The sequence below is a fragment of the Echeneis naucrates genome, chromosome 8 (genome assembly GCF_900963305.1).
Source record: "Echeneis naucrates chromosome 8, fEcheNa1.1, whole genome shotgun sequence".
Classification (NCBI taxonomy): Eukaryota; Metazoa; Chordata; class Actinopteri; order Carangiformes; family Echeneidae; genus Echeneis; species Echeneis naucrates.
Genome location: NC_042518.1, coordinates 18,408,336 through 18,432,498, shown reverse-complemented (window position 1 = coordinate 18,432,498; position 24,163 = coordinate 18,408,336). Strand labels below are relative to the sequence as shown.

General features: G+C 42.1%; 1 protein-coding gene and 1 pseudogene across 1 annotated transcript; one reads left to right on the top strand and one right to left on the bottom strand.

The window, feature by feature from the left end:
- Positions 1 to 2,757: 2,757 nt before the first annotated feature.
- LOC115047290 (uncharacterized) lies at positions 2,758 to 3,580 on the bottom strand (annotated as a pseudogene).
- A 13,998-nt stretch (positions 3,581 to 17,578) lies between these two features.
- LOC115047288 (TANK-binding kinase 1-binding protein 1-like) lies at positions 17,579 to 24,088 on the top strand. The gene is made up of 12 exons (XM_029508105.1): positions 17,579 to 17,809; positions 17,941 to 18,072; positions 18,396 to 18,500; positions 18,585 to 18,735; positions 18,872 to 19,059; positions 19,726 to 19,787; positions 19,874 to 19,980; positions 21,273 to 21,463; positions 21,561 to 21,818; positions 22,672 to 22,752; positions 22,832 to 23,059; positions 23,447 to 24,088. Exons 1-12 carry the CDS (start codon positions 17,579 to 17,581, stop codon positions 23,573 to 23,575), a joined length of 1,863 nt encoding a protein of 620 aa, XP_029363965.1. The 3' UTR covers positions 23,576 to 24,088.
- Positions 24,089 to 24,163: the final 75 nt, after the last annotated feature.

The following is a 24,163-nucleotide window of genomic DNA, read 5'->3' as shown; positions in this document are numbered from 1 at the left end:
ATATACAGCAGGACTGATGTGAGAATGAGCCACAGGTGAGGAGATGGGCAGGGAAAACTAGGTGCAGGGAGCAGACTGCACGAGCTGAGAGAGGGACATGATCTGAAATGACAGGAGAGTTAGTGACGAGACATGAAAACAAACTAAGAGGTGGGGTTCTTGACAAGGTCAAGGTCTTTACAAGGTTTCAGAGGAACGATTAGTGTGAGTGAAAATGTTCGTGTTGTTTTACACGATATATTGACGGACAGAAAGAAACCACGGAAAGAAGCTATTGAAAGACTCTTTGGTGGAAGTGCTATAGACACACAGATATTAAAAAATTTTAAACAACAGCATGGATAATCCTATGTAGCTCCGCACTCGTTTCGGTGTTTCGGTTTTTCATATGAATCCTTTACCCAAACTTTCCTGCCTCTAACACATACTGTACCTGTGGGAAACTATCCTTTGTGCCTTTGTGCTGTGAGGCTACAGTCCTAACCACTGTAATCCCTGTAAACACTCACCTCAGAATTTTACCTTGGCGTGTCGTGCTCCCTCTTGACTTTCTAAGATCATCCCTTCGCCTCCATGTGTGTTTTTGTATGCAGCTAATTTTGCCATAAATAACTGGTGTTGTGTAATATAGGTTTCGTCACCATCATAGTTTCTGTCAACGAACTCAAGAGGGAGCCACCTCTGCATTTAGGACAAAGTCTACAGAAGCACTGTACATATTGTAAATTATGGGTAACTATTTGACAGTGACTTTTCTATTTTTTTTTTAATTCTTTGAAAATGCTACCAGTGGAGGAATGCACTTAATGTGGGTGTGGGAATGTGTGCATGAATGTATTCATGTGTTTAAAGTTTATCTCACCTCAATTTTTAGCCTCGTACTTTGTATTTCTCTTGCAACAAACAGGAAGAGCTCCTATAGTCCTAATTACATCAGTCTTTTTTCTAAATCAACAGTTCCTCGTCTGGTTTTATATCTTATTTTTTATACGCTGATAATTAAAAAAAGAAAAAGGATGTCCTATGTCCTAGTTTCACGGTTATGTATGAAATTAGATTGAGTACTTGGTTTGTAGTTTTTCTACACTGGGATCTGGTTAGCAGGATGAGAGATGGTCTAATGTGTGCTACAATGTAAGTCTTTAGTGGACACAAAAAGGTTCAACATAGTGAAGAATAAGATGCACCACGTGGCTCACCATGAAGGTGCCGTCCTCCCACTATCCCAATAACAGTACATCGAATTCATTCATCATTCATTCAGAGACAGAGAGAGACAAACAAACACACACACCCATTCCTGTGGCCTATTTAGTCACAAACAAATGTAGACATATATGTCTATATAACCGCTATGCCGATGTGCTGCTTTGACAATGATTAATGATAATAAATACCAGATAAAGCCATAACACTTCACTGGTATGCATAAGAAAACTGTGGTGTCATTGGCTTTTTTTATTATTATTTCTTTTTTCACATTTAAATTTTATTTACCAATTTAGAACATTTGTCTTGGAATTAAACTTCTGGAGTTGTAAGTGATTGTATGTTTTGTGTTTTGTTTAGGTTTTTTTTTTGTTTTTGTTTTTTTTTTTGCATTTATTAATTTATAATTCATTGACTCTTAATTACATTGTAATTTCCATAATCCCTGCTGTGGAAAATGCCATCACCCTTGATTACAACTCAGGGAGCCGTAAGACAGGCCATTACTGAAATTTTTTTTAGTTAGTCTGCAGCATGGCAGCACAGTGGTTAGCGCTGTTGCCCCACAACAGCCTCCTTCTGTACTGACCCTCTTGTCTCTCTTGCCCTTGTACAGGAGCTGAGGATGTGTTCCAGGGTTCCTCACTTGGAGCACAAAGGGCATGCTGGTGTCTTTGCTATGCCCCATGTGTGCAGGTTTGACAGGCTTGGGAGCACATCATACACTACCTGGATTAGGAATTTGATGCGTTGTGGCTCAGCTTTCCAGAGCTCAGCCCAGGTCACTTTCCGCTCAATAGCATTCTCCCACCTTGTCCAAGCTCCCTATTGCTTCATTCCCTCTGCCTTGCAGGTTCTCGTTTCCTCCACTGCTGCTCTCACCTCGTCCTGAACAAGTTGTCGCCCCTCTTTCCCCCTGGTGTTAAATTGGGGTGTTGGAAAGGATCCTCGTCCAGCTTGACCTCGAGTGACCACTCCCACCAGGCTCCTGTGACACAGCCTTGCATCTGCCTCTTGAACTGCTTCCTCTGCCTACCATTTCAAATCAAATCAAATCAAATCAAATCAGATTTATTTGTATAGCGCCAAATCATAACAAAGTTACATCAAGGCACTTTACATATAGAGCAGGTCTAGACCAAACTCTTTATGAATTTATTTAAAGAGACCCAACAGATCCCCCGATGAGCAAGCACTTGGCAACAGTGGCAAGGAAAAACTTCCTTTAAGAGGCAGAAACCTCGAGCAGAACCAGGCTCAGGGGGGGCGGCCATCTGCCTCGACCGGTTGGGTTGAGAGAGAGAGAGAGAGAGAGAGAGGGGTCCCAGGGATCCCACTCCTCACTGGGATCCCTGTCTTAGCCACCTTCAGATCATTTGAGTCCCTGTACTGAACCACTTCTCTGGCTCTGGTTACCTTGAATTCCACCTCCAAGGATTTGAAGGGCAGTTGCAATTTGTTGCTATTCCGTAGAGTGCAATGCTGCTAAGGCTCTTAGGTAGTCCAAGCCATCTCCAGAGGTGGTTGCTGACCTTCTTCTCCAAGATCTCAACTGTAGAAATACAGACTGAGTAGACGAGGCCACAGGATCCTGGGAAGAATGCTGTGCTGGTAGACCCAGGCTTTGAACTGCCCAGGTAGACCTGACTTTTCCACAGATTTCAGCCAGCCTTCCAACCATGTACATGTCGACTGGACAGATATTGTGCCTCTTAGGGAGCAGTCAAAAACCTTGGCCAAGCTCTTGACTGGCTTCTCTGAGATAGTTGGGATGGCAGTGCCTGAGATGTTAAACCAGTCTAGCTGAGTGGAGCTTTCCTCCTGTGGGATCCAGACCCCTTCAACTACTCTCCATTGTTCAGGGATTCTCCCCCTTCTCCAGAAGACTCACAGGATTTTCCACAGATGCAACAGGAGTTTGGGACAGTTCTTATACACTTCATATGAAGTGCCACTCGGTCCTGGTGCAGAACTTGTCCTTCCTTTGCGGACAACCTCCCTGACTTCCTTTAACTACAGCTCCAACATGTCAAACTGCGCTTCTGGTTCAGGGGAGTCTATGAGATTCTTATTCTGCCAAGTCCTGCAGGGAGTACGTCTATACGTCTGCTTCAGATGTTGCTCTATGTCTCCCTGCGAGGAGGCCAGTCTGCCACTGCGCTTCTGCCCCAACAAATCCTTCGTGAACTCAAAGAGGTTAGCGATGAAAGCAACACGTTTACGTGCCCTCTTGCGCCGCTGTCTCCTCTGCCAAACAGAGAACGCTAATCATTTTCCGCAGGATTAGCTGGGCCAGGCCACTGCGTTCCTCTTGCCCTGCTGCTTTGTACAGGGACTTCAGCGCTTTCATCTCCTGGCTGATGTTGTGCATCTTTACAGCTCTCTAATTCTTGGAGGACGTTGTTGCAGAGGTTTTCTTCTCCTCCTCACGGAACTGTTCAGCTGCAATGCTGACAATGACTGTTTTCAAAGCTTGCAGCTTTCTGTCGGCCTCTCCCTTCGCAGTTGCCTCCAGAATGTGGTCAACATCGTCATCAAATTGCTTCCAGACTGAGGTCATGTTAGCTGCAGGCCTTTTGATCCGCCTCCTGTCGGACTTGATGCTTAAGGGATTAGTTTGCAACACATGGAGTTTCTGGGCACTATGGGGTGACTCCGGGCCTGGCACCTCCTGCGTCTCACCAGGTATAACACCTGCGCGTTGTGTTGCTTCTGCTCTTCATCCTCATGCTCACCCCCCCCTACCGTTTCTCCATAAAGTTCATCGTAGCTCCTCTCAGAGGATGCAGATTGGGTTGCCAATGCATGTTTGGAGGAAAATCAGTCAGTTCCTGTCACTCTGAGCCAGAAAGCCCCCCCCCCCCCCCCCCAAAAAAAAGATTTATTTATAGTCATGAAGGCTTGATTGACTGTGTGGTCTGGCAGGCAACAGAAAAGCCAGTGTATCTCAAACTGATTAAGTTCATGCTGGCTCTGACAGAAAAGTGTCATAAATATATGCAGTTGTGTAGCTGCAGACCAGTCAGGGTGTCCTGTCTGACCCCTGACTACACCAACAACAACTCCTCCAATGGAAACATGAGAAGATATGGCACCAGGATGCACTTTTGGAAGAAGACCAGCTGGTGGAGGCAGTGCGATGCTTTGGAAAATGTTCTGCAGGGATACCTTGGCTCCTCCCTTTGATGTGGATGTTTTTATGACACATACCACCAAACAAAATATTGTTGGAAAAGAAGTCCAGCCGTTTATGGGAACAGTATTTCAATTATGGCATCACAGCTGTATTATTTTAAGCACCAAACTAATCAACAACACTTGTTTAATGTACAATAATGCAGAATCTTGTCTGAGTGAAAGGTCCTGTCATAAGTTAATGTTTGCAATAATGCATTCCCCCCCAAACACACACACACCCCTCCCTTACTCTGTTGTCAGAAAGGAAAGGAGTGGGAGGTCCACACACGGCAGCATCCATTGCTGATGTCAGACTCCAGTCATGTCGACCCTCCTCAGCACCATCAGCATCACCATCTTTATGTCTCTCCAGACGTAAGTAAATCAGCGTCGTCGTCTGTCTGCCTTCTTCAACTTATGAGAGTGTGCGCGGATCCGCAATGGAGGGCTTTCGGAGCGAGGATGTTTGTTTGCGTAGCGGTGGATGCTGTCGGGGAAAAGCTCCGCAGTGACGCTGTGCTGGATGTGTGAGGGAGAGTTGAGGAGGAGATCACAGAGGAGATGTGTCAGTGGTGGATGGAAAGCCTGCTCAGCCATGCCAGTCATGTAGAGCCAAGGTAGGAGGATGAAGGTACAGATTGCGGCTTTATTATGGTGAGTCTGAAGTGTAGCATACAGCAGGAGTGCAATCATGTGGAGTTGCAAGGCTGGATACAGGATGTGTTTTCAAATGTAGACGGCTCTCCACATGAACCAGAATAAAAACATAGGATATTAGAACATGCTTCTTTTCCAGTATTTTCAAATTAAATAGGACAGGATTCCATTCAAAACAATTTACTACTTAGATATTGCTTCTTTTAGAAGAGTGTTTGGGGATTCTTTAAGGAAATGTCTTCACAGCAACAGCAAGAGATGTGCAATGACCTTTATGTCTGTTTAATACCTTGGGTGGTTTTCATATTTCAAACGTAATGGCAGGCAGTAAACCCGCCTAAGCCTCCTGGTTTGTATCCGGGGCTAACGTGTAGTACAGTCAGGCGACTGTGCACGTACACAATGCACAGGCTGTGGAAGGAAATAATTTATGCACCTGAGTCCCAATAATTTATATTCAGAGTCATTATTACCCATAAACAAAGTCTGTCATCGATTTTTCCAACCTCACTGTCCTCAGAAAAAAATGAAAAATTTTGGAATTTTTGGCCATAATCTTTTCATGCATGAATTATGTCTGTCTATGTCTTTGGATAAACAGCATAAACTACAGTCAAATTCTGAGGGTACTCTTTCATTTGTGTATTTAGTTCTTTAAAAATGGCTCCAAAAATGCTCAAATCATGCCCAGAGATCTGCTTTGTGCTCTTGGAACACACATCAGTTACTTGGTGCCCAGCTACTATGAGAAATGGCAAAACATGGCACAAAGCCACAAGATGCTGTTGCTTTTATATTTCACTTGAAATGTACTCCAAGACTAGTCAGCTCACCTGGGTAGTTTTCAGGTTAAGGTTCAGGACTAATCAGTGTTATGGTCACTTTACATTGAAAATAACATATGTTTTATAGCTTTTTGCAATCTGAAGTATCAATTTGCTCTTCATTTTGCTGTAAGTGGCTCTTTTTCTGTTTTGTTTTTTTTTCCTCTTTTTGAATACCCTTAAAAATACCCAGAATGCCATTTTGCACATTACATATGCAACACTTTATTTTGAGCACTGTAATATAACAAATGGCAAAGAATGAATGTCGAGTGGTGGCATTCATTCATTCAAAATGTGTCTGTACTGAGTTTATTGTAGTGTTGCTTTTTATTTAGATTTTGGGGCTTTTTTTTAACTTCTATTGATACAATTCCTGGTGATTGTTATATCTGTATTTGACTGAAAAAGTGGATTTATGGTTAGTGCTGTCACCCCACAGCAAGAAGGTGGTGGGCCGGGGCCACTCTGTGTTAACATATTTCCCTCAGCCTGCATGGGTTCCGTTCAAGTACTACAGATTCCTCCCGTAGTCCAAAGCCATGCACGTCTAAGTTGATTGGTGACTCTAAATTGCCCACAGTTATGAGTGTAAGTGTCTCTATCTTTCTCTATGCATTTGCACTGCAATGGACTGGCAACCTGTCCAAGGTCCAGGCTCCAGCACTCCCTGTGACTCAGAAATGGTGGTAGAAAATGAGAGTTTTTAAAAAACTTGGATAACCCACATTTTAGTTGGTGTTAAATTCCTTAAGTCCAGAGAGGCAGCGGGCTTCAGGTACAATAACGATGCTAAAAAAACAATACATAAGAAATTTTCACCTCACTTTTTCCCTGTTTATTAAAAATGTAAACTACTATATGAATGAAACATTCAGGATATCCACTAAAATTATAAATTTTCATAATCATCATTATTTCATTCAAAGTCTACACGTCGTGTGGATTTCGATAAGAACTATTGTAGTTTTATATCTTCTCCTCTGATTAACTGACTGATCTGTTGTTACTTGGGGATTAGAAAGAAACCTGAGAAAAGAAGTTGTGAAGTTCCTGCTCTTTTTGCAGGATTAAATAAAAATATACCAGGTGTCACATAAACAATCAGAGAAGCCAAATCCTGTGAGGTGGGGCTGAGGGCAATTACCACCTGGTTTTTAGGCTCAGTCCGTCAATACTGCCTGCAAGCATTTCTCTGTGGACTGAGACCTTTGATACTTCCACCTTTTTTTTTACAAAAAACATCTGATGAATACAGTGAGGTCAACCTTTTGAGCCTGGGGATGTAGTTCTGTGGTAGAGGGCATGCTCTGGGCTTCAAACCCCAGCCACAAGGCAAGCCAGTGGTAGGCTTGTGTTGGTCCCAAACCTGGATAAATACAGGGTTGTGACAGGAAGTGTAACCAGAATAAAAAATGTTGCCAAATCAACCATGCGAGTCACAAAGCTAATATACGTTGGCGACTCCAAATAGGGAAAAGCTGAACAAACAAAAACAAAAAAACAGGGAGATATAACCTTTAGGATAGCAATAAATTGACACTTATTTGTCAGAATTTTTCATCGTAATATCAATATGATGCAGCACATTGTAATCACTGTTTTACTGGGAGCAGAAAGTAGTCCATATGCACTGGGGACTGTTTTATTTGTTCCACTTGAGTTTTGAGGGCAACATACAGTGGATGAACCTTGATGAAAACAGTAAAACTAGCTGGAGGTGGGTGGTAGGCTCATTCATTCTCCAGTAGAGTAGTTGGAATGATTCCAATAGGGCCAAGAATAGCATGTGCTTTAGATGTGGAAAGATGTAAGGGCAGTTCTGTTTGTTTCGGCAGATAGAGGAAGATGAAGGTTTTTGGAGGGCGTTCTTTGAGATGGTATTTATGTGTGACTGACTAAAAATATATGAAGTGCAGTAAATAAAGAAAAATACACTTTGGCCTAACATTTTTTAATAAAGAGGAATAAAATCACTTTGACAATTTCCTTCAGATATTTTTAATATTTGCATAAATCTTGATTTAAAAAACAACTTGCAAGGAATCGCTTTAATATTATATATGATAAAGGTTTTTATTTATGTTTTTGGTTTAAGAAAATACAATCAGAAAATCCAGTATAGTATATAAGTGTCCAACCAATCCACCTGCCCACCTACCAAACCTACACCACACAGTAAAGGTTAGGTGTTCACTGTGACAATATACGGGGCAGCAATGTTCATATTACAGGATTACATTCTCTGCAATATTTTTTCTCAGAATGTTAGAAAAAAAGAATTACTTTTAAGGTACTAGAGTTTCAGAGCAGACCGTTGACAAGAACAGTTTGTCATGTCCCGAGACTGTTTTCTCGTTATTTCCTGTTTTATTTTGAAATTCCTATTCTTTTTGTTTTTAGGTTTGCTTACCTTTCCTCTTTTTCCTCAGTCTGATTGTCATTCCCCACCCTGATTGTGTTTACCTGTTCCCTATTACCTTGTGTATACATAGTGTGCAGCTCCCGTTGTCCTGTGCCAGTTAGCTGTCTCTCATGCCGTAGAACTAAGCCATCTCACAGTTACGTCCAAGTCCTTTACCTTGTCCTTTGTCCCTTCGTGATTTATGTTGATACTTTGTCTCAGTTTCTCCAAACATTGTCTTGCATGTTTTTGTTTCTAATTCTATAGTAATTTCCAAGCATTTGCTTGTGTCATTTTTGGCTACTCTTGCTATTCATTTCGTACCAGTTTGTTTCCTCAGAGAGTGATTTTAAGTTGAACTTGTTAATGAACATTTATTAATTTGCTACTTTGTCTTGTGAGTCGTGCATTTCAGTTCAGATTTGTACCGTTCTGTCAATTTAACAATAGTCATCCAAACTTTTCCACTGTTTTTTGCCGAGCAGGGCTGTTGTTTAAAGGGATTAGGATTTCTTTTCCCAAAAAGTTTGTTTCAGCTGTCTGTAAGATTAAGCAACGGTGCTCAAACAACACGTTTATCCAGCACCCAAACATTGTACATCCTGCCTTTGATATCCCCAACTTTCACCCTCACATTAGCCACCTCATTTTTAAATTCATCCACTGTTGCTTGTGACCATGATCAATTTCAGAGTCAAAAGCTGCTGTCTTATTTACAGTATCAGACTTTGTTTTCCCAAAGTTAAAATCTTCAGTCACATATGTTGATCAGCTATAACAATAAAAGATTACTGTATATTATGTGGCCAAGACTCTTTAGTTTGCAGGAAAGCTTAGTTGAGTAACTGGCCAAAGTTGACTGACGCCTGCAGAAAGAAATATAAAAACATATAAAAGGGAGGATGAAAACACCTGCAGTAAGGCCTGCCATACGCAATTGGACAAAAAAATAATTATATACACTAATGTGTAAGAGTGCCCGGGGCTGAAGCTCAGTTTTTGGGTGCATGCTTTGCACACAGAGGCCCTAGGTTCAAAACCCAGCCTTAAGGCAAACCAGTGGTAGGTTTGTGCCGGTCCCTAGCCCGGATGAACGGGGACGGTTGAGCCAAGAAGGGCATCTGGCATAAAAACTGTAGCCTCATGTAGTCAATCATGCAAGTCACAGAGCTGACTTGCTGTGATGACCCTAAATAGGGAAAAAGCATAAAGAAAAAATAAAAATAAAAATAAAAAAATACAAATTTGTAAGACTGAAATGGATTGGCAACCTCTCCATGGTGTACCCTGCCCTTGCCCAATGTGAGCTGGGATTAGCTCCAGGATCCCTCACAACCCAGAAATACATAATTGGTAGAAGATGAATGAATGAAATAAATTAAAATGATAAGACATGAATAATTAAAACATTTAAGTGGTGTTCACAAGCTTTATGGCTTGGAGGAAGAAAATAAAGTTGTATTAACTTTCATATTTCATAATGGTAAGATCTCTGCCTTGAATAGACTGTGACAGGGCCTGAGGTGAAACCTCGTTTTGTATCAAGTCTTCCATTCCACTTGCCCTGGATAATCCTGACCCTGTCACTGAGAATTCCCAAAGGAAAAAATCAATAGAGCAAAGAAATAAAAAATATCTTTGATAATGTGGTCAATATGGATTCAATCACAGCCAATACAATGGTGATTAGGCAGCCCACTGGACTTTGGTCTGTCAGTGCATAAATAAATGAAACAACCATGTGATTAAAGCATATGGCACCGCTATAATTTGCCCTTGGCTGGCTCAGTGTGTGTGCAAAAAAAGTCAATAGAGCTGAGTGAACTATGTTGAAAACAGAGGAAACGTAGAGCAAGAGCCACATTGATAGACCAGAGATACACACAACATGTGAGCAGAATGGGGTGAGAGAGACACAGAGTCTGTGAGAGAGAGACAGAATCTGTGGGCTGAAAGAGTGGGAGTGATATGCAGAGATGCTTTGACCTCTCTTCCTCTGTGCTACTGCAACTGTCTCTAGGCTACACACACACATATACGCACACATACGCACGGATGCACACAAGAATGCATGCATGAACGCACAAACAAATACACACACAGATCATGGGGGATGCTTCATATAAATAAATTACATTTGTAGATTACTTTTTTTTATGTTTAAATTAATAATCATGTGTTGTTGTGTTGGGTTTGTTGCTGTTCAAGATAGTTGTCTTTGTGTGAGGAATGGTGATGGCTGGCATTAGGGGGTGACTCTGGGATGCCAGTGTTCACGGTCTAGCCTTCTGGAGGTGTTGTGGGCCTAACTAGATGAAACGCAGACGAAAGGAGGTTCCCACCTGATGACCCCAAAGACATGATCGTTATGACCGTTTACTAGCCTAGTTGGATATTATCTCTAGGGCACATAGAGCAGGGCGAAAGTTTGTTGCTAGGAAGGTAATCACTGAGTCTGGTCCATTTTTTGTTGCACAAGTTTCTTGTGTTTTCTCTAAATAAATTAAAATGTGTTAATAACATTGTGCTGTGACCAGAGACTAGGGTTTAGCAGTTTGAATCTCTTCTAGGATTTCCCAAAGTGACTGACTGCATTAATGGCACTCAAATTCCCATCCCATCACTCCTTCACAAATTGAAGCTGATTAACCCTAACCCTTTATATGAATGTAATATAAAGAAATAACATAGATGTGTTGATAAATCTTTATCCATTCCCCTATGTACTGTAGTAAAATCCAGTGAAAAGTAAATTCACTGTAAAACAGTTGAACAGATGGTTACTAATACAAACCAATGGAGTGGGGGTTGGGGGGCTGGGCAAAGATCCTCAATGACAAGGAGGAGGTGTGTACAAATGTAGGAGTCTCAGTCATAGACCTGCCACCCGTGTGCTGGGAAAAAAAGGCATCTATGGGGTTTAGGAAGGGAGAATATGAAGGCAGAAAGATATTGCTGAATCTTGGGTTGTTCATGAACCAGTCACAAACTAGAGCCACCCACAGCCGGCAGATACGTTGTATGGTTGTATGGACCAAGAGCAGCATGGTGGTGGTGGACCCCTCGGTGGCTGATGGTCACATTCCTCCCCGCTAGCCAGGGACATTCACAATGGCCAGGTGGCCAATTTTGTCCCCTTTTCCCTTTTGGTAAGTTTAAATCCTGCTTCATCAACAAAGATGAGTTCATGAGGACAGTTTCTGGCAGCAATGTTAAAGATTCTCTACAAAAGAGATGAAACACTGTAAATGACCACCCTGAAACACATTGTTATAGTACACCAAATTAGGCCTCATATTGCTATTTTTTTCATCCTCAATCTGTTCTGTCGAAGAATGTGGTCAGTTGTTGAAATGATGACTGTATCAAGGCCTTGGAATATTCCCTGATCCCCAATAACTTTGTATCTTGCCTATCTGTTTCCTGAGTGTGAGTGTTGTGGGTGTGTTAGTGGAGTTGAATTTGATTATATATCTGTTGATGACCCTTATAGTAGGAACACAGAGATTCAGTTATTCACCAGAGGCAATTAAGCTGTTTTTGGAATAAACTTTCAATATATCCATCCATCCATCCATCCATCTTCCTCCGTTTATCTGGGGTTGGGTCGTGAATTAGAACTGTTAATATATCTAAAAGACAGGTTGGTTTTGACCTACTGAATGAGAAAAAGTGGTTCCATGTAAAAAAAAAAACAAAACACAGTACTATCCTTAGGGAAGGTAATAGTAAAATTACTAGAAGAACAAGAAGATAAATGGTCTACACCACCAGGTGCTCTTTTCTCTCATATTTTCTATCTGTCTATGTCTTTTCTCTGACTTCTCTACAATGTCTGAGTGTGAGTGGTTGTTTGTCTGTCTGTCTCTGTATGTTGGCCGTGTGAGGGACTGGCGACCTGTCCAGGGTGAGCTTAGATGAATGAATGAATGAATGAATGAGTACATGTAATAATTGCAACACAAACATATTGGCTTTGTACAGACAAATGTGTGATTTTTCTGTACTGCATGATTCAAAGTGCAACAAAAGTTCAGTGGGAAAAGTCATTTCCCAGGTAACTTTGCCTACTGTTGAAATGTGAATATAAAACCTTCTGTGCAATATATGTGTTCAGTTAGAAAAAAATTACTTTTATATAGTATACAATAAAGGGTGGTGACAAAAAGTACAACAGAACACAACATTGTGTATGAATCACATTTCCAGATTTGGTTTACGAAGGTGAAAAAGCATATAAGCATTTTGACCAGTATGGGTGAAATGATAAAACAACTTTTGGTTTTGGCGGCAATTGGTTTGCACAGACACTAGGTTTTGATATGTTTTTGGTGAATTGCTACCTTTTGCAAACATGCAAAGAGTTTTGAAGTACAATCGAAGTCTTGTGACGATTGCACTTTTGAGTTTAGACAATGCTGAAAGTGATTTGAAAAAGGTGCCAGATTCAGGAAAAAACATCAATGCTCCATGCAGCTCTGACTTGACTTCTGACTATATTTGCTGTGCTTTCATACTGTTGATAGAACCCAGACCAGTGTGCTTAGGTACTATCAAAATTTCGTATAACCACTTGACACACGGCACTTTCACAGAGACGCAGGCCAGGCCATTGTCAGTCAGGAGCAGGGTATTGCATTCCATCAACAGAAAGCTGCTGCTCTGCTGAACTAATTCATTGCATCAGTTGCACCTTCATCTTCTCCTTTGACTAGTCATTGGGTGGATCTTCAGTCACCAATTCATCATTCTCTATGGACTTCTCATTATGTAGATTGTCCCAGAGGAAGAGAGTGAGGCATGTGTTTTTACAAGCAAATCCTTGATTTATGAAGACCAAAAAAGTGCCTAGCCCTTTCTGCTCTTCCTAACTGTTAAATAGAATATGTATGTAATATGTATATAAATCATCCATTGCCCATAATGACACTCCTCTCCGTCCATACCGATTATATCCTGATGTTAAAGTTGGAGGTTTATGAACATTGGTGGGTTTCCAAGGGGACACAACTGTACAACTTTAACATTCCGTGACCTAAGCAGCAGGGATGTTGTCTCAAAGCTCTAATCAGACAATTATTCATTAGATGAGGGTTGGCACAAGACTCACAGCAAAGCTAAGTGGAGCCTTGCAATAAGATAAGATAGCACTTGATTTATCCCACAATTGGGAAATTGTCATTACAGCAGAAACCACAGGTATAGAAAAAAATACAATCGAAACAAGGAATAGAGGTACGAGAAAAATATAAAGTGAGTTCTCCCACAGTGTCATGAAGTAGGTAATAGTAGTCATCCAACTTTAGTGGAAGAAGAGACAGAGAGCAAAGATGTTATTTTAGTTTAAAAGTTGTCAGGACCAGACAGACAAACTGGGACCCACAAAGTAGTACATAGGCAGGCAATAAGCTCAGGTGGCAGCACAAAAACAAAAGGCAGGATCAGAGGGGCGTACTACGAAGCAAGATTAGTGTGTTAGTGAGGTATGTTAAGCATAAAGCCAGACTTTTCCGTATCATGAAGGTGGCTCTCTTTTAAGATGGCTATATCACCATGGTAACTTATGCTGCAAACATAACCTGGTCCGGACAAGCTTATGTTCCAAGTTTCGTCTTAAAGTCGCTACAAAAAGCGTTGCCCTCTCATTGACCAACCTCCATGAACATGGCCTCACCGTTTTTTGAAAATCCAGTGAATTTAGGCGCCTGAAAGTGTTAAAGGTGCTCTTTGGAGGGAGAGCATTTTTCCAGACCGGAGTGATCCATCAGCGTTTTCTGACGATATTCTCTATGATACAGATTCTCAGCTGAGGGAATATGTTACATATGCAATCTTGTTGAACCATATGGAAGTAATGCGACCAAACGAAGCCATGCACTTACAGTTTTTCAGCAGCTTGCAGTCCGCTCTGTCATAGTTCTTCACAGGTAGGGAAAACCTACAGGACAAGAAGGCACAGCGGCAGAGTTTGTCATCCTTCTCTGACCATAGAGAGTACAGGTCCTGCCCCCAGGTTGGAGGCATCTACCTCCACCAGGAACTGCCGTTTGGGGTCAGGAAGGGTCAGCACAGGAGCAGTGACAAAGCAAAGGAGGTTACTGCATGGAAAGGGGAAGCAATTTGACTGGGGATACAAATAAACTTTCAGTAAAAGTTTGCAAATCCCAGAAACCATTGTACCTCCCTTCTAGATGAGGGTGGGGGCTGCTCCCACACTCCCACATCTGGGGAAAAAATCTGAATATCATCTAAATACAAGACAAACTTGTTCAAACATTCTTGGAGAACGTCAATAACCAGGCCATGAAACACAGCCAGGGCATTGGTGAGTCCAAAAGGCATCACTAAACCCAATCCCAATGTTCACGCTACTCACTACCCCTAGCCCTCACCCCATACCTCAACCCAAAAAAGAAGCCACAAGGGGTAGGACTTTGTAAACTTCCCTAGGAATTGGGACACCACTTGCTACGTCACTACGTTGTTTAGGTTTGGGCACGCAAGCAACTGCGTAGTCCCAGCAGCAACATGGAGGCTACGGTTCATGTAAATTTCAGTCAGCATGATTTTATTTTCTTCTGTAACGCCCTCACACTGTTCGTATTCTGTCTGTCAATAAAAAAAAAACAAAAACAAAAAGTCTGCGGTCGTGATAATTTTTTTAGCGTTCATCATGCTTTGGTTGATAAAAAAAAACAAAAAACAAAAAAAACAGAGGTACACAGAGAAGAATACACCATCTACGTCTTTTGTCTCTTGTGAATTTTTTGTGGTTTTTCTTCTCTGACTTCTCCACATCATCTCGCTCTCTGGGGCTCACTCTCTGGCCCTTCTTCGGCAAGTCAGCATAGAAAAACCCTTGATGTTAAGGGCTAGTTTCATAGCCCCTAAACCACGTTACGCCCCCTACCCCTAGGTGAAAAAAGGAATTGGGACACCACTACCCTCGCAGGAATGCGCAAAATTTAGGGGTAGGGCTAAAAAGTAGGGGTAGGGGTTGTATAGGGCCTGGGCCTAAGTATTCGTAGTGTCCAGTGGGGGTGTTAAAGGCTGTCTTCCACTCGTCACCCTCTCTGATGCATACCAGATGATAAGAATTGTGCGGGTCTAGTTTTGTGAATACCTTGGCTTACTGCTCAAAGCTGGAGGAAATGAGTGGAAGAGGCCATCTGTTCTTAATCGTAATGTCATTAAGTCCACAATTTACAGGGGCAGAGAGACTTGTCCTTCTTACCCACAAAGAAGACACCAGCCCCTGCCGGCGATAAAGAAGGCTGGATGATCATCGCCTTGAGTGCTGCTCCAATGTACAGTTGTTCCTGGTTAAAGTTGGTCATATTCACACATGATTCTCACGTGAGTCACGCGTGATTGACACATCTTTTTAGAGGAGGAGTAAGTTCATTAGAGTTCATTAGACGCTGCATCGTGCCCAAAGAACCCCTAGGAGGCATCTGTGTACAGGAGTACGCCACCAAAAGACAGCAGTAGGGAGCAGTGAACATAGACGGGGGGCAGAGTTGCTCTGGAAGTAAGTGGCAAAGGAGTTGTAACAAAGCCAGTGTTTCAGTTTCACTGGGGACCATACAATAACGTATATTGTAATGTGAAATAGTCGCCGCTTAGCACGGTCACCAGTGAAACCGAAACACCAGGTCGACTGACACTGTGGTGTGAGCTAGAGAGTGAACAGGTAGAGGAAGCCGTGAATCAGACTGATGAAATGTTATTTTCTGATTGTTAAACTTCCCCACACATTTCCACTCAAACCTGGCAGACTTTTACAGGTTTAACAGCACACTGCAGCTAAATTATGGTGGGTTGATTGGTTCAGTTAAAAAAACAAAGGCTTCATTAGCGATAAATCAACTGTGATCCTGATCCACTAATAAGTCATCACAAAGTCAAGTCTTTTATTGATGACCAAAGACAGCTTAGTAATTTGAAGAGGACAATGTGGAAAAAGATGTGTTTACTGTATTTTATTATATAGTAGGCTATTGTACTAGAGTAACAAGTAGGACAGGAGAGTCGCAGAAAACATGCATTGGCCCAAGCTTTGCCTCAGGTTGCCTATTGAAACTGTCCAGTTGTTGGATAGGGGGAGTTTTTGTGTTTTTGAGTTTTTGTTTTGCTGAATGACTATCCTCCAATAAGGGCTACAAGTCTCTGGTTCTTTGAGCAGCATGGCTATTCCAGTGCGCAAGGAAGAGAACAACGGGCTGGGGCTGGTGTGTAGGCCTGGGGGACAGTTTCTGTTGTATAACTTCTGTGGTTGATGTAAAGGCGGGTGGGTGGCAGGGTATTAGGACTATAAACTCTTGTGCCCTTAATGGACAGGGGTAGATGATGAGGAGGAAGTAAGGAATGCTCTCCAAAGCTTATAGTAAAGGAGGGGGTGGATGGATTGCATCTCAGAGTCATCTCTTTGGGAGTCCTTGTAAATAAGTTTGATTGCTGAGTCAATCATTGAGGTCCATGTTAGATGCCCAGGAGGCTCATGCATTTGAGCTCCATATTGATTTCATGGATGACATCAGGATGAGTTTCTGTTTTCGGCAACGATGCCATGCCCATGCCCAGCTGCAGTACCATCTTCTTCATTCCTTCATCTCCTATGGAAGCTGTTGACATCATTTGTTCCTATGAGGATCATCATCATATTGAAATAGGCTGTGTGAAGTCACAATTCACCTACAGGTTTCTGAAGGTCATATTTTGAAGCTCAGAGTGAGCTACTCTGTAATTCAGTCCAACTTGACTATTTTTTGATTAGCCGAGAGTTTGTTGAAGTGTGGATTGTGTATTGGTTTGTGTCCATAATCCACGGCATACAGTCAGGCCTCTCAAGAGGCCTGATGAGAGTAATTCTGTCAGGAGTTCAACTGGCATAGTGAAGCTCCTTTTTCTAATTTCAGCCTCCTCTTTTACTTTTGACTATTCAACACTGACTTTTCAATCATTGGGTTTTCCCTCTGTAACTATGGAAACGGATGGTAAGAGCCAGAGGAGCTGAACTTCTTCACAGCAGCAGATGGGAAATACCAAACCTTTGGCCTGCAGGCTTAGTTAGCTCCTGGCTGCAGTTTGTCACACACAGACACAAATACACACATGCACACACACATGCAGAATCGCCTCTGCCAGCACACAGGCCTTGGCAGATTTTGGAGATTTATCTCCATTAGTTCTTCTGCTATGTGATGTTGAGAGTGCAAGGTGACTGACTGAGTTTTCTGTCTGTGGCCCCAAAGACCAGTCCATTTCCAAACAAAATCTTTTTCTTTCCCCCTCCTGCAGTTAACTGATGATGGATCTATTCGGCAGAGGAGAGCTGGGGCTGCTGGGAGGAGAGGGGCTGAGAGATGATGTTGGTGTACCAGGCATTAGCTGGTCAGCCAATCGGTTGCCAGAGGATATATACCCGGCATCGGGGTTGGCCCTTGCCGCTGCCTATCATGACATAAAGACCCGACTGGCCAGTCTGGAGAGGGAGAACAGTAGCATCAAGAAAAAACTTAAAAACTATGAGGTCAAGGTGGGGAACAGCAGTACAGAGCAGCAAACATACACATTTAAATTTTATAATACAGCATATGGAACAATGGAGACTTTGGCCACATTATTGTCTGGAAAGTTCATTATCTCTTCTCCTCTCCTCTCCTCCAGTTTCCTTTGGTCAGTGAGTTTGGAGAGGAGAGGATAGTGTGTTGTTCCTGTGAGCCAATAATCAAGGACACCAGTGTAATCCAATCAGAGACCACCAACCTACAGCAACGGATCAACTCTCTCACTCAGGAGGTTTGGATATTAGAAGAAGATGCAATGACACTATCACTGATTCTGCCACTAGTAGTAGTAGGAACCAAACAAGCAAACAGCGCTATCCAGTGTCATTCATTGAAGTATGTTTTAGTGATGCATGAATAGAATACATCAACACAGACAATTCGGATAACCTCAAATATAACTCTGCTGAACCTTTGACTACCTTAGCTGATTTATCCAATTTTCATACAGACTGCAAACCTTGAATGTCAATAACATGTCCATTGGCATGTTATCTCTTCTAGCTGAATGAATAATGACTGAAATTCAAGTGTTTCTCTCATTCTCTATTGCAGCTTCAGAAGAGTAAGGAAAAGGAGGAGAGGTTAGAAGAAGTCATCCAGGCTTACGAGAAGATTCACTTGGAGAAAAGCAATGTCCAGAGGGACCTCGATAAGATGGTAAACACAGACACACGCACACACACTATTTTTTATGGTAATTATATGCCACTGTGTCTAGTCTCAGTTTTGCATGTTTGTCAGACAACTCTTGCAGAGCAGCATGTGGAGAGGATCTGTAGTTTGGAGTCAGCTCTCAGGCAGAGGGAGACCACACTTCAGAAACTGGGTGCCCAGCTCCACACCAAAGACACACATCAGTCTCAACTTCAGGCTAGTTTGGACGTACCCAGAGGTGAATATTGTATGTTTGGAACAGGTGGTGTTGTAGACCTCTTATTCCTGTTGAGGGATTCTTTCTGTGTAGAGAGTAGTAACCTAAGTGAAGAACCAACATGAAAAATCCTAAAGCTACTTGGCTTTATCAGAAGGTCGTGGACAAACACTGCAAAGTTCCCGCAGTTTGGATGCTCTGTCAGACCTGAAGCTGCAGCGACTGGAGGCTGAGCTGGATGGGGCGCGGCACCTGATGGAGGGAGCCTGCCAAAGGGAAAAGGAGTTGAGGGTCGAGCTTCAGAGGCTGCAGCAGGAAATAGTCCAATTACAGGAAATACAGCAGGTAGGCCTTTTGTGGATGCGATTCACCTTCAAACAAGAACCTTCAAACAAAACACAAACTGAGACTCAAATATGAAGGGGTAATGATTTCAATTGTCAACGGTCAAAAACAAAAGAAGAAGGGTTTGACGTTTCTATAATGCAGCTTATCAACACAATGTTTTATGTTTTGCTTTTTAATGCTTTGCTACTGTAAATGTAGTTGGTAAAATGGTGCCTGCCCAAAAAAAAGTTCATAAGTGTGTTTTAGTTTCATATTTGATTTTGATACTAGTTGCTTTAAATCAAAAAAAGAAAGAAATCATGACATCTTTAAATAAAACTAAAAGATATCTAGAAAAACAAATCAATGAATGCCTTGTCTATGAAGTGACGGCTGGTGGTGGTATTGAAAGTATTATAGGAATTAACAGTTCAGCCTTGAACAGCATCACATCAGATACACTATTTACACAATTTCCACGTGACTTATGCTTCCACTCAAGTCTCATGATTTTGCTGATTAATGTTTCAAGTCTACAATTCCTTTTTGGGTGTTAGCCACATCTCCTGCAATATACAGCATTGGAAAAAGAAAGGTGAATTCTTAGCAACACTAGTTTTCAGCTATTGTTGAAACCAAGTGACTGAAAACTTGGCATTGTTATTTGTCCTGTGTCATTCATAGGAGCTGGCCCCACACTGTGAGCACTGTGATGTGGAATGGATAAAGAAAGCAGGGGATGAACAGTGAGTCTTATTTCAGAGATCAGGATGTCATGACAGTTACCTATGATACCTGTCAGTCATTCAGTCACTCCTTTTGTGTATTGCAGGGTGAATCTTGCATTAGCCTACACTGAACTAACAGAGGAGTTGGGTCATGTTCGCAGTCTGGCTGCCAAACAGAGTGACCTAATACAACACATTTCACAGGAGCCTGGTAAGTCACCTGATTTACAGGCTTAACATGCCTGGAAATAAAGCATATGAAGCTCATACATATGTTCTGCATCTTGAGGGTTAAGATTTTGTTTTACAGTTCAGGCTACCATTAGTTTTAGATTGTGTTTAAGGTATAGGCCATGGGGAGGTGTTATGTTAATGGCTGATTCCACAGGGACGATGGAACAGTGGTGGGGGGTGCAGGTGACTTAATTTCAAATAAACGCCATGGTGATGTAAATATGATATTAATGTCCAGTTGTTAATATGTATCACCATAAACCTTTATGAAATGAAAAACAGAGCAGACCATCTCAGATCTGCGTTTTGTTTCACTTTAAGTAAACAATGTCAGATACCTGTTTTATTGTTGCTTTTGTTACAAATGTTGTGCAGTGGTTGTGAAGGAGTTTTGAAGAATCAGGAAAGTGTATGTGTTTCCAAAAATGATTTTTATGGCCTTTTTGCTCCAACATGGTTTGAGACGGAGAGATGCTGTTTTTTGTCCATTAAGTCATAACTGAAAATAGGTGTACTGCTAAGGCCAGAATTTTTTTTCTTGCCATAAAGGCATTGGTTCTTTGCACCATGGCAGCATAGTGGTTAGCGCTGTTGCCCCACATTAAGAAGATCACAGCTTCAGTTCTTGGGCCTGGGGCTTTTCTCCCTGTGCCTGTGTCGGTTTCCTCAAGGTACTCCGGTTTCCTCCCACCATCCAAAGACATCATGATTGGGTTAATTGGTTACTCTAAATTGTCCGTAGGTCTGAGTGTGAGTGGTTGTTGGTGACCTGTCCAGGTTGTACCAATGTGAGCTAGGAGGGGCTCCAGTACCCTGCACAACCTGGAAATGGATAAATGGTTCAAGATGAATGAATGAATGAATTGGCTCTTTGTGTGCATTGTGAGTTGAATCATGAACAAAGTACTGGTACTGGATACTCCTATTGGATCCAGTGGGTAACAGCACAGCCAATCAGAGTGTCTCATTCACAGGCCTGTCAGCTACTTGTATAGGGAGAAAATCACAAAGGCTTGCAAAAACAGAAAAGTGTTGAGTGTCCCTGCCTTCATTCATATTTATTTGCTAGCCCTATTCAGGCTTGACAGGAAACTACACCTGTTGCTATGTATTTTAATAATGATGCTGAATGATCAATCACTGCTTGTCATGTTTTTGCATCAATCCCAAGCAGCTTCCAACAAAGTGTTATGGCGACACCATATATCACATTGACCTTCTTTACCACTGTCCCAAATCTGTTTACTATCTTGTTCTTTACTCCTACAGCCTCTCGTCCTCCCCCCGCACCTCAGCGTCTCTCTCCCACCTCCCCGCATTGCCCATCTCTCTCCCCTGATAGGCTTCTCCCCAACCCCTCACCTCCTCTGTCCCTGTGCGAAAACCCCATCTCTTCCTCTCATCAACCAACCAGCAGCCGTCTAAGAGCAAAATTCCAGGGTCGTCGTAGTTACTCGGAGGTGAGGCTTGAGGTTTTCAGAGAAACTTCATCGACCAATTGGACTGTAACTATTCATGTGAATTTTTCAGTGACATTTAATGTTTTCCTTTTACCAGGTATCTGAACCCTCAGCCATCAAGAGACCCTCAGCACGCCTGATGAGGGACCCAGTATGCACCCTCCCGAAGCCTAGGCCCATTCTGGGCGAGACACAGTGTTACACGCAAATCAAACCTCAGTTATGTACTTCCTTGGTGGGCCTGGTCAGACCAGCTTCAGCTCATGGAGCTGGAGGGGAGAGGGGGGGTGGTGGCAGTCAGACCACCAGTCCGCATCACTGTGTTCTAGACTTGGGCTTTCCAATGGCTGCAGAGGTGAGACAGAGCTTAGATTTTATTTATTAATCAGCACCTTCTTTATTGGTAACAACCTTTTACTGTATGGCTACTCATCACCTACATTTACTTACCTGATATGTTCTGATGAACACAATCTCTCATTTGTACTAAACTACTCAGAAAATCCCCACTTCCCTACAGGATGTATGAGTGTGATATGAAAAAATACACAGTGCAAAACTTTGGACACACCTTCTCATTTAATGATTTTTCGTTATTTTTTACTTACATTGTAGATTCTCGCTGATAGCATCAAAGCTATGAATGAACACATGGAACTATGTAGTAAACGAAAAAGTGTAATAACTCAAAATATGTTTTACATTTTTGATTCTTCAAAATAGCCACCCTTTGCTTTGATTACTGCGTTGGCATTACTCTTGGCATTCTCTTGATGAGCTTCATGAGGTAGTCACCTGAACTGGTTTTCCAATAGTCTTGAAGAAGTTCCCAGAGCACTTGTTGGCCCTTTTGCCGTCACTCTGCCGTCCATCTCATCCCAAACCATCTCATTTGGGTTTGGGTCAGGTGACTGTTGAGGCCAAGTCATCTGGCACAGTACTCCATCACTCTCTTTCTTGGTCAAACAGCTTTTACACAGCCTGGAGGTGTGTTTGGGGTCATTGTCCTGTTGAAAAATAAATGATGATCCAACTAAACGCAAACCGGATGGGATCTTTCCATACATGTTAAAAAATTGTACAATCTATCATATATCCCTGATAAGCCAACACCAAATTACCAACTTTTTATCATGTTTCCTAAAAAGAGTATTATTTTTGTAGTAGAATATGTAAAATTGCTCTCTCCTGCATCTCCTCACCTTCAGGTGCATCACTTTTGCCGCCTTGACGACCCACCTGATCCCACCCCACTGGTGACGCCACCACAGTCCTCTGATGATGATGAGGTGATGAATTTTGTAGTTCTTCCCATGGTTAAGGCTGCATTGTTTATTTTGAATATGTGTGCATTGTGTACATTTTCAGGATATTTGTACATATCTATCACCGGCTGCCAGCCCACCTCAGACTCTGGGAGCAATTGGGATTGGCTCATCATCACAAAGGGAACAGCCTCTCCACTCCTCATTCCCATCTCCAAGGAAACAACCCCACCATCCCTCCTTCTCAGCTCCTGAGGGCCCTGCCACCCTCTCCTGCCATCTGCCTCCCAACATGAACACAGAGCATGCTCAGTCATGGCCTTCCATTAATGTAAGTAGAAAACAACGATGATTACAGAATTCAACTCCTTGCTGTTCTTCTGGGGAAAGTGGCTTGATGCTGCAGCCAAAAGAGAGTGAAGTAAAAAATGGAAACACACCGGCCCACCAAACACCATTTATATAATTTATATCATTATAAAGTGTCAATATGTAATGCATTATATGAAAAGGTATGCTTGTACAAAGCTTTGGGAAGGCTACAGTGAAACACCCAATCATCAATTAAAAAAAGAAACTTCAGTCTTAGTGTAGTTATTTGCCCTCCAGAATTTTGATCTAACATTAATAGAAAACCTGTGTATGACTAACAGTTTGTGTGGTTTTGTTTTAATGTGATGATGAAGGTTTTCACACCTGTGTCTTCATCTGTCTGCAGCTTTGGATGGAGTCAGAAGAATGTGCTGCTCGCAGCTGTCCTCTGTGTCAGCTTACCTTCCCAACTGGTTACCCTGATGATGCCCTCATCAAACACATCGACTCCCATTTGGAGAACAGCAAGATCTGACTTTAACAAAGTGTTATGCATCCATTTTCAGTGAAGATGGGCATCACATCTTTCTCAATTAATCTGTTTAGTTTGAATCCAGGGATGATTTAATGAGCCTGCATGCTTCTTCCCCCACTCCATGGCGCTCGCCCAGTCGGTCTCTGCCCAGCAGGTTCAAGTGCTTATCAGTTTATTTAGTATTAATTTTCTGGTCACCATGGTCAGGCTTACAATCATATCTTTCCATAGCAACTATTATGTATCTGCTAACAGTTTTTTCTTATTTCACAACCTGCCCCCATAACTGTTCATTTGTACATAGACCCAAGTAGTGAAGAAACAATGCATTTAGAAAAGACAATAGTGGTGAGACACTCACTGACACAAAGAAGAGCTGAAACTCAGTTGCTAACCTTATGTAAGTTGGGCTGAGCCTAAAACATGCAAAGTCAAATGCAGCGTTGGTTTTAATATCCCAGCATGCATCAAAGCATCTGGCCATTGGTGCTCTCTGTGTGATCTGGAGGACAAAGATGGATATTAAAAGGTTTCTGGACCTGAACTACTCTGAGCTAAAGTGTAAATTAGTGGATTATTATTTTAGTA